The sequence below is a fragment of the Camarhynchus parvulus genome, unplaced genomic scaffold (genome assembly GCF_901933205.1).
Source record: "Camarhynchus parvulus unplaced genomic scaffold, STF_HiC, whole genome shotgun sequence".
Classification (NCBI taxonomy): domain Eukaryota; kingdom Metazoa; phylum Chordata; class Aves; order Passeriformes; family Thraupidae; genus Camarhynchus; species Camarhynchus parvulus.
The window spans coordinates 149,696-160,054 of NW_022148479.1; the positions used below are offsets into that span (position 1 = coordinate 149,696).

At 49.9% G+C, this 10,359-nt stretch overlaps 1 protein-coding gene across 1 annotated transcript; it reads right to left on the reverse strand.

Moving 5' to 3' along the window:
- Positions 1 to 519: 519 nt before the first annotated feature.
- Positions 520 to 8,955, reverse strand: LOC115916814 (synaptophysin-like protein 1; the record flags this gene model as incomplete). Its single annotated transcript, XM_030970554.1, has 5 exons — positions 520 to 731; positions 1,241 to 1,412; positions 4,470 to 4,477; positions 6,564 to 6,774; positions 8,825 to 8,955. Coding segments are annotated over 5 exons (636 nt in total), but the record flags the coding sequence as incomplete, so codon positions are not given.
- Positions 8,956 to 10,359: the final 1,404 nt, after the last annotated feature.

Sequence of the window (10,359 nt, forward strand, 5' to 3'; positions counted from 1 at the left end):
CAACCAATGGTCAACCAAAGAGCAACCAATGGTCAACCAAAGACTGACCAATGGTCAAGCCAAGACCAACCAACGGTCAACCAAAGACCAACCAATGGTTAAGACCAACCTAAAGTCAACACCAATTCAATCTCAAAACCAAACCCATGGTCAAGACCAACCAACCCAAAGTCAAGATCAACCAACCCATGGCCAAGACCAACCCATGGCCAAGACCAACCCATGATCGAGATGACCCCCAAGTCAAGACCAACGTAAAGTCAAGACCGACCAACCCAAGGCCAAGGCCAACCCAAAGACCAACCCATGGCCAAGACCAACCCAAAGCCAAGACCGACTCATGATCGAGATGACCCCCAAGTCAAGACCAACGTAAAGTCAACACCGACCAACCCAAAGCCAAGGCCAACCCAAGGCCAAGTGAGGTCACCCAAAGGTCACGACCCACCAAGGTCACGCAGATCAGTGTCACCCATCCCACCCCTCCCCCACCCTTCCCCTCCCCCCCCCGCAGCCCAGCGCACAAAGCCCCTCCCCCAACGTCCGGCCCGCCCCCCCAATCTTTAGCCCCGCCCCCAAAATCGGCACGGCTACAAAAGTGTTGGGGAGGGGCGTGGTCACATGGGGGCGGGGCTGGGCTCGGGGGGCGGGGCCGGGCGGTGCAGAGGCGTCTCCTTGTAGACGAACCAGGAGCCGCCGGCCCAGAGCAGGAGGTTGAGGAACCCGAAGGCCTGGAAGAGACGCGGGGGTGGGGGCGGGGCCAGGGTTACAAGCTCCTCCCCCATCTCCATAAGCCCCTCCCCCACCCGCTGTCTCCATCCAAGCCCCGCCCCCAACGTGGTCTCGGTGTCGCCCAAAATGGCTGATTCCCCTCCCCCACCCGTGCCTCAGTTTCCCTGCTCGATTTTCCCAAATTCCCCTCCCCCACCCCCAAATTCATCTTCCCTCACCCCCTCCCCACCCGTGCCTCAGTTTCCCCCCAAATGCCCTCACCCACTCCCCAAATTCCATCCCCCACACCTCATTTTACCCCCATGCCTCAGTTTCCCCCATCGTGCCTCAGTTTCCCTAGTTTTTCACCACAGATGCTCCCAGCCCCACCATGGCCATGGTCCCGCCCCCATCGTGCCTCAGTTTCCCCATTTCTCTCACCACGGACACCCCCAGCCCCCCCATGGCCGTAGCGCCGCCCCTTGCCCCGCCCCCATCGTGCCTCAGTTTCCCCCATTGTTTCTCTCACCACGGACGCGCCCAGCCCCCCCATGGGCGTGGCCGCGCGCGCGCAGGTGACGCCGGGGGCGGGGCAGTGGGGGAGGGGCGCGGCCGCCGCCCTGCGCACGTGGCCGCGCCTGGGCCCAGGCACAGGAGGCGCCGAGCCAGAGAGCGGCACCGAGACAGGAGAGCAGCAGGTCCTGGATGGGGAGAGAAACCGGAGAAACGGGAAAATGTTATAAATGGGGAAAAATGGGGAAAAATGGGGAAAAATGGGGAAAAATGGGGGAAAAATGGGGGAAAATGGGGAAAATGGGGAAAAATGGGGAAAAATGGGGAAAAATGGGGAAAAATGGGGGAAAAGAGAAAATGGGGGAAAGAGGGGAAAATGGGGAAAAAATGGGGAAAAATGGGGAAAAAAGGGGGAAAAATGGGGGAGGCGGCGAGCCAGAGAGCGGCACCGAGACAGGAGAGCAGCAGGTCCTGAATGGGGAGAGAAACGGGAGAAATGGGAAAATGTTAAAAATGGGAAAATGGGGAAAAAATGGGGAAAAATGGGGAAAAATGGGGGAAAAATGGGAAAAATGGGGAAAAATGGGGAAAAATGGGGAAAAAATGGGGAAAAATGGGGGAAAATGGGGAAAATGGGGAAAATGGGGAAAAATGGGGAAAAATGGGGAAAAATGGGGGAAAAATGGGGAAAAAATTGGGGAAAATGGGGGAAAATGGGGAAAAATGGGGAAAAATGGGAAAAAATGGGGAAAAATGGGGAAAAATAGGGAAAATGGGGAAAAATGGGGAAAAAATGGGGGAAAAAGGGGAGAAAATGGGGGAAAAATTGAGGGAAAATGGGGAAAAATGGGGAAAAAATGGGGAAAAAATGGGGAAAAAAATGGGGGAAAAATGGGGAAAAATAGGGGAAAAAATGGGGAAAATGGGGAAAATGGGGGAAAATGGGGGAAAAAATGGGGGAAAAATTGGGGAAAAAATGGGGGAAAAATGGGGAAAAATGGGGAAAATGGGGAAAAAATGGGGAAAAATGGGGAAAAATGGGGGAAATGGGGAAGGAATGAGGGGAGACACAGAAACAAAAATGTTAAAAATGGGGAAAATGGGGAAAAATGGGGAAAAAAGGGAAAATGGGGAAAAAAATGGGGAAAAATGGGGAAAGGGAAAAAATGGGGAAAAATGGGGAAAAAATGGGGAAAAAATGGGGAAAAAATGGGGGGAAAATGGGGGAAAAATGGGGAAAAAATGGGGGAAAATGGGGAAAAATGGGGAAAAAAATGGGGGAAAATGGGGAAAAAATGGGGAAAAATGGGGAAAAATTGGGGGAAAATGGGGAAAAATGGGGAAAAATGGGGAAAAAATGGGGAAAATGGGGGAAAAATGGGGAAAAAATGGGGAAAAAATGGGGAAAAAATGGGGAAAATGGGGGAAAAATGGGGAAAAATGGGGAAAAAATGGGGAAAAATGGGGGAAAAATGGGGAAAAATGGGGAAAAAATGGGGAAAAATGGGGAAGGGAAAAATGGGGAAAAAGGGGAAGAAAATGGGGAAAAATGGGGGAGGCGGAGAGCCAGAGAGCGGCACCGAGACAGGAGAGCAGCAGGTCCTGAATGGGGAGAGAAACGGGAGAAATGGGAAAATGTTAAAAATGGGAAAATGGGGAAAAAATGGGAAAAATGGGGAAAAATGGGGGGAAAATGGGGAAAAAATGGGGGAAAAATGGGGAAAAATGAGAAAAAAATAGGGAAAAAAATAGGGAAAAATGGGGAAAAAATGGGGAAAAATTGTAAAAAATAGGGAAAAAAATACGAAAAATAGGGAAAAAAATGGGGAAAAAGGGAGAAAAATAGGGAAAAAATACGGAAAAATGGGGAAAAATGGGGAAAAAAAAAGGAAAATGGGGGGGAAATGAGGTCAAAATGGGGGAGGGGCAATGGGGGAGGCGAGGTGGGGGTGGGGGAGGGGGGAGGAGGGGGAAGGGCGCAGGAATTGAGGGGGGAAATGGGCAAAAATGGCCAAAAATTGGCTCAAAAATGGCCCAGAAATGAAAGGAAAAGGACTCAAAAAATGGCAGGAAAATGACTCAAAAATGACCACAAAATGACCCAAAAATGGAGTGAAAATGGCTCAAAACCAGGGAAAAAAACCGTGGGAAAATGACCCAAAAGCGGAGAAGAAATGGCTCAAAAATAGAGAAAAAATGGCACAAAAATAGCCGGGAAAATGGCCCAAAATTGCGAAAAGTGTGCTCAAAAATGGGGAAAAATAGCCCAAAAATGGAGGAGAACATGACTCAATAAAGGACAAAAAATGAACTAAAAAAAGAAAAAAAAAGGCACAAAAAAGAAGAAAAAAATGGCCCAAAACCAGATTAAAAAATGGCCCAAAAATAGATTTTAAAATGTCACAGAAATAGAGAAAAAACAGCCCAAAACCAGAGAAAAAATAGCACAAAATTGGCAGAAAAAATGACCCAAAAATGATGGAAAAATGATCCATAAGCAAGAAAAATACTCCCAAAAAATAGAGGAAAAATGACCCAAAAATGACCTCAAAAAGAAGAGAAATGACCCAAAAATTGCCCAAAAATGGCAAAAAATGTGCAAGAAAATGGCTCAAAAATGGAGAAAAAAGTTGCACAAAAATGCAGAGAAAATGACCCAAAACCTGATTTTAAATATTGCCCAAAAATGGAGAGAAAAACGACCCAAAAAAGGCAGAAAAATGACCCAAAAAATGTCACAATAATGAACTTAAAAGCGGATAAAAAATGGATGAAAAATGACACGAAAATGAAGAGAAAATTATCTAAAAAGGGAGAAAAAAAGGCCCAAAAATCGAGAAAAAATGGCTCAAAAATAGAAGAAAAAACGGCACAAAATGGAGAGAAAATGACCCAGAAATGGGGGAAAGGAGGAGAATTTTTGGAGCAAAGAAGGAAAATTCTGGGATAAGAATGAGAATTTTGGAGAGAAAACTGAGATTTTGGGGGAAAAAAGGAGAATTTGGGAGAAAAACGGGAAATTTGGGGGGGGGAAAGGGAAGATTTGAGAGAAAAAATAGAAATTTTTAGAGAAAATGGGAATTTTAAGAGGAAAAAATGGGAATGTTGGAGGAAACATAAGAATTTTAAGGGGAACAATGAAAATTTTTAGAAAAATTGGGAATTTTAAGGGGAAAAAATGAAAATTTTGGGGGGAAAATGGGAATTTTAAGGGAAAAAATGGGAATTTTGGGGTCAGGACTTACCTGGGGTCCTTCAGAGGCAGCAGAGAGAGAGAAGGGGCACAAAGGGTTAAACCCCCACAAAATTCCCCAAAATTTCATTGGGAATCCCAAAATTCCAGCCCAGAACCCCAAAATTCCCTCGGGAACAGCAAAATTTGGGAATTCTGTTCAAAATTCTCCTGAATTCCTAAAAATTCCATCAAAATTCCCCCAAATTTTATCAGAATTCTCCCAAATTCCTTCAAAATTCCCCAAAATCCATTGAAATTCCCGAAATTCCACTAATATTCCCCAAATCCCATCAAAATCCCTAAAAATTCCACTAAAATCCCTTGAATTCCAATTTTCCAAAGTTTCCTCAAAATTCTCCCAAATCCCATTTAAATTCCCCCAAAAAATTCCATCAAAATTCCCCAAACTTCCACCACAACTTCATCAAAATGACCCAAATTCCGCTGAAATTCCACCAAAATTCCCACAAATTTCCTCAAATCCCCCCAAATTCCATCCAAATTCCCCAGAATTCCATCCGAAATCTCCCAAATTTCCTCAGAACTCTCCCAAAATCCCATCTAAATTTTGCAGAATTCCATCAAAATTCCCCCAAATTCCCGCAGGGGAAGCTCAAAAAATTCCACCCCAATTCCAGCAAAAAAAAACCCCAAAAAATGAAATTGAAGTTTGGTGGAAAAAAAAGAAGAAAAAAAAAAAAAAAAAAAAAAAAAAAAAAAAAAGCAAAAAAAATAAAAAATTTCGCCCTTAATAATGAAAAATTGGGAAAAAAGAATTTGTGGAAAAAATTGGGAAAAATTTGGGAAAATTCCGAGTGCAAATAGGGAAATTCCAGGAGGAAAAATCACGATAACAAAAGCAAAAAAATTCTGGAATGAGGGAAAGAAAGGTGGAGAAACAACACCTGGGCACACCTGGGCACCTAAATCCCACCTGGGCACACCTGGGCAGGTAAATCCCACCTGACCTAAATCCCACCTGAACCCCTGAACCCACCTGAACTGAGTTCCCAAGTCCCACCTGACCCCACCCAAACCCCACCTGAGCACCTAAACCCCACCTGAGCTCACCTGGGCAAGTAAATCCCTCCTAGAAACACCTGAGCTCACCTGAATTGAGCTCCCAAACCCCACCTGAGCACCTAAACCCCACCTGAACCCCCCTGAACCCACCTGGGCACCTAAATCCCACCTGAGCTCACCTGGGCAAGTAAATCCCACCTGAACCCACCTGAATTGAGTTCCCAAATCCCATCTGAGCTCACCTGAGGAACTCAAACCCCACCTGCCCCAACCTGGGCAGGTAAATCCCACCTGAGCTCACCTGTGCAGGTAAATCCCACCCAACCAAGGCCACCTGAGCACCTAAATCCCACCTGGGCACACCTGGGCAGGTAAATCCCTCCTAGAAACACCTGAGCTCACCTGAATTGAGCTCCCAAACCCCACCTGACCCCACCCAAACCCCACCTGAGCACCTAAACCCCACCTGACCACACCTGAGCAGGTAAATCCCACCTGAGCTCACCTGAATTCAGCTCCCAAACCCCCCCAGACCCCACCTGAGCAGGTGAATCCCCACTGGTCACTCACCAGGAGGGGCAGGCGCGACCCCACGCACCTGTACAGGTAAATCCCACCCAGCCAAGCCCACCTGAGCACCTAAATCCCACCTGAGCACACCTGAGCAGGTAAATCCCACCTAAGCACACCTGAACTGAGTTCCCAAACCCCACCTGACCCCACCTGGCCACACCTGGGCAGGTAAATCACTCACCAGGAGGGGCAGGGCGACCCCGCGCACCTGTACAGGTGCAGGTAGCCCAGGTAGAGCCCCAGAGCGCACCTGGGCTCACCTGAGCAGGTAAATCCCACCTGAGGTCACCTGAACCAACCTGAATTGAGTTCCCAAACCCCCCAGACCCCACCTGAGCAGGTGAATCCCCACTGGTTACTCACCAGGAGGGGCAGGTGTGACCCCGCACACCTGTACAGGTAAATCCCACCCAGCCAAGCCCACCTGGGCAGGTCAATCCCACCTGAGCTCACCTGAATTGAGTTCCCAAACCCCCCCAGACCCCACCTGGGCAGGTAAATCACTCACCAGGAGGGGCAGGTGCGACCCCGCGCACCTGTACAGGTGCAGGTAGCCCAGGTAGAGCCCCAGCGCCCCCAGGCTGTACAGGAAGGCGCCCACGGCCACGCCCACGAAGAACCTGGAGGCCGAGGAGAAATCGCCGACCAGGTGAACGTCCCGCGGCCAGGTGTGGTTGCACAGGTGAGTCAGGGAGGGCTGGAACACGGCCTGGTTCAACCTGGGGGGGGAAGGAGCACACCTGGGCACAGCTGGGCACACCTGGGCACAGCTGGGGACACCTGGGCACAGCTGGGCACACCTGGGCACACCTGGGCACAGCTGGGCACAGCTGAGCACACCTGGGCACACCTGGGCACAGCTGGGCACAGCTGGGCACAGCTGGGCACACCTGAGCACAGCTGGGCACACCTGGGCACAGCTGAGCACACCTGGGCACACCTGGGCACAGCTGGGCACACCTGGGGACACCAGGGCACACCTGAGCACAGCTGGGCACACCTGGGCACAGCTGAGCACACCTGGGCACAGCTGGGCACACCTGGGGACACCTGGGCACAGCTGAGCACACCTGGGCACAGCTGAGGCACACCTGGGGACACCGGGGCACACCTGGGCACAGCTGGGCACCCCTGAGCACACCTGGGCACAGCTGGGCACACTTGGGCACACCTGGGCACACCTGGGCACCCCTGAGCACACCTGGGGACACCTGAGGAGCACCTGGAGACACCTGGAATCACCTGAGGGGGACCTGAGGTCACCTGGGCACACCTGGGCCAGGTGTGGTTGCACAGGTGAGTCAGGGAGGGCTGGAACACGGCCCAGTGTGGCCCAGGTGTGTCTGAGATGTCCCCAGGTGTGTCCCTCACCCATCTCATCTGTCCCAGGTGTGTCCCAGGTGTCCCTCACCTGTCCAGGTGTGTCCCCCATCCATCCCACCCATCCCAGGTGTGTCCCTCACCTGTGCCACCCCTGTCACCTGTCCCCAGGTGTCCCCAGGTGTGTCCCTTACCTGTCCCCAGGTGTCCCTCACCTCCCCAGGTGTGTCCCTGTCCCTCACCTGTCCCATCCATCCCACCCATCCCAGGTTTGTCCCTCACCTGTCCCAGGTGTCCCAGGTGTCCCTCACCTGTCCAGGTGTATCTGAGGTGTCCCAGGTGTGTCCCCAGGTGTGTCCCTCACCTGTCCCACCCATCTCACCTGTCCCCAGGTGTGTCCTCAGGTGTCCCAGGTGTATTTGAGGTGTCCCCAGGTGTGTCCCTGACCTGTCCCCAGGTGTCCCAGATGTCCCTCACCTGTCCAGGTGTATCTGAGGTGTCCCAGGTGTGTCCCTCACCTATCTCACATGTCCCAGATGTGTCCCAGGTGTCCCCAGGTGTCCCCAGGTGTGTCCCCGGTGTCCCCACGTGTGTCCCTCACCTGTCCCACCTGTCCCCAGGTGTCCCAGGCGTCCCCAGGTGTGTCCCAGGTGCATCTGAGGTGTCCCCAGGTGTGTCCCTCACCTGTTCCCAGCTGTCCCTCACCTGTCCCCAGGTGTGTCCCCAGGTGTGTCCCCAGGTGTGTCCCTCACCTGTCCCAGGTGTGTCCCCAGCTGTCCCTCACCTGTCCCACCTGCCCCAGGTGTGTCCCCAGATGTCCCCAGGTGTGTCCCTCACCTGTCCCAGGTGTGTCCCAGGTGTGTCCCCAGGTGTCCCCAGGTGTGTCCCAGGTGTATCCCAGGTGTATCCCAGGTGTGTCCCAGGTGTGTCCCCAGGTGTGTCCCAGGTGTGTCCCCAGGTGTGTCCCAGGTGTATCCCAGGTGTATCTGAGGTGTCCCCAGGTGTGTCCCAGGTGTGTCCCTCACCTGTCCCATCTATGTCACCTGTCCCCAGGTGTATCTGAGGTGTCCCTAGATGTGCCCCAGGTGTCCCCAGGTGTGTCCCCAGCTGTCCCTCACCTGTCCCACCTGTCTCCAGGTGTCCCCAGGTGTCCCCAGGTGTCCCAGGTGTGTCCCCAGGTGTCCCCAGGTGTGTCCCAGGTGTATCCCAGGTGTGTCCCAGGTGTGTCCCCAGGTGTGTCCCAGGTGTGTCCCAGGTGTATCCCAGGTGTGTCCCCAGGTGTGTCCCTCACCTGTCCCCGGGGTGTCCCCACATGTCCCCAGGTGTCCCAGGTGTCCCTCTCCTGTCCAGGTGTATTTGAGGTGTCCCCAGGTGTGCCCAGGTGTGTCCCAGGTGTGTCCCAGGTGTGTCCCTCACCTGTCCCCGGTCGTCCCCGGTGTCCCCGCTCACCTGAAGGGGTACCCGTAGGCGGCCGTCACGTTGGTCACGCGCGTGGCGTTGTCCCCACCTGCGCAGGTGACGCTGAAGGTGACGGAGCCCTCGAAGCCGCCGCAGGTGGCGAAAGCGAAGATGGAGAAAAACTGGGGGGAGAAACGGCGATTTGGGGAAAATCCCAAAAACCGGAGATTTGGGGGAAATAATTTTAAAAAATACAAAAAACACCGGGGGAGATTTGGGGGTTTTGAGGTGGAAATTTGGGGAAAAACGGGGAAATTTGGGATTTTTGAGATTGAAAATTTGGGGACAATTTGGGATTTTGGGGGGCAAAATTTGGTTAAAAGTTGGGAAATTTGGGGGTTTTGAGGTCAAAATTTGGTTGAAATGGAAACATTTGGGGAGATTTTGAATTTTTGTGGTCAAGATTTGGCTAAGAATGAGGAAATTTGGGGAAAAGAAAAAAAAAATTGGGAATTTTGGGGAAAATCTGACAGAAAATGGGGAGGAAAATGGGGAATTTGGGAAAATTTGGGCGTTTTGGGATCAAAATTTGGGGAAAAATGGGGAAATTCTGGGAGAATTTGGGATTTTTGAGATTGAAAATTTGGGGACAAGTTGGGATTTTGAGGGGCAAAATTTGGTTAAAAAATTGGGAAAATTTGGGAAAAATTTGGGATTTTGGGGGCAGAATTTGGGAAAGTTGGGGAAATTTGGGATTTTTGGAGCAAAAATTTGGTTAAAAATGGGAAAATTTGGGGGAAATTCAGGGAAAAATTTGGGATTTTTTGGAGACCAAAATTTGGTTTGAATTGGGGAAAAAAAAAAGAGAAAATTTGGGATTTTTGAAGTCAAAATTAAGTTTAAAATGTAGAAATTTGGGGAAACTTTGGGGAAAATTTGGGGAAATTTGAGGAAAATTTAGAATTTTTGAGGTCAAAATTTGGGGAAAATTTGGGATTTTGAGGTCAAGATACAAAAATTGGAAAATTTGGGTAAAATTTGGGATTTTTATGGTAAAAATTTGAATAAAAATGGGGAAATTTGGGGAAGGAGGGTATTTTCGAGGACAAAATTTGGTTAGAAATATAGGAAATGTTTGAGGAAAATTTAAGATTTTCGAAGGCAAAATTTGGGTAAAAAAGGGGGAAAATCTGACAGGAAATGGAGGAAAAAAAATTGGGAAATTTGGGGAAATTTGGGATTTTTGACGTCAGAATTTGGTGAAAAATTTGGGGAAAATTTGGGGGAAACCTGGGAATTTTGAGGTGGAAATTTGGGATTTTTGAGATCAAAATTTGCTCAAAAAGGGGAAAATTCAAGGAAATTTGGGGTTTTTCGGCAAAAATTCGGTTAAAAACGGGAAATGGAACGAAAAACCGGGGAAATTCGGCGTTTTTAAGGCCAAGTTTTGGTTAAAAAAAAAAAACCACAAAAATAAAAAAGGGGAAATTCGGGAAAATCCGACAAAAAATTGGGAAAAACAAATTCCGGAAAAAAACCAAAAAATTCCGGCCCCAAAATTTGGGTCCAGTTCCCTCCCAGTTCAT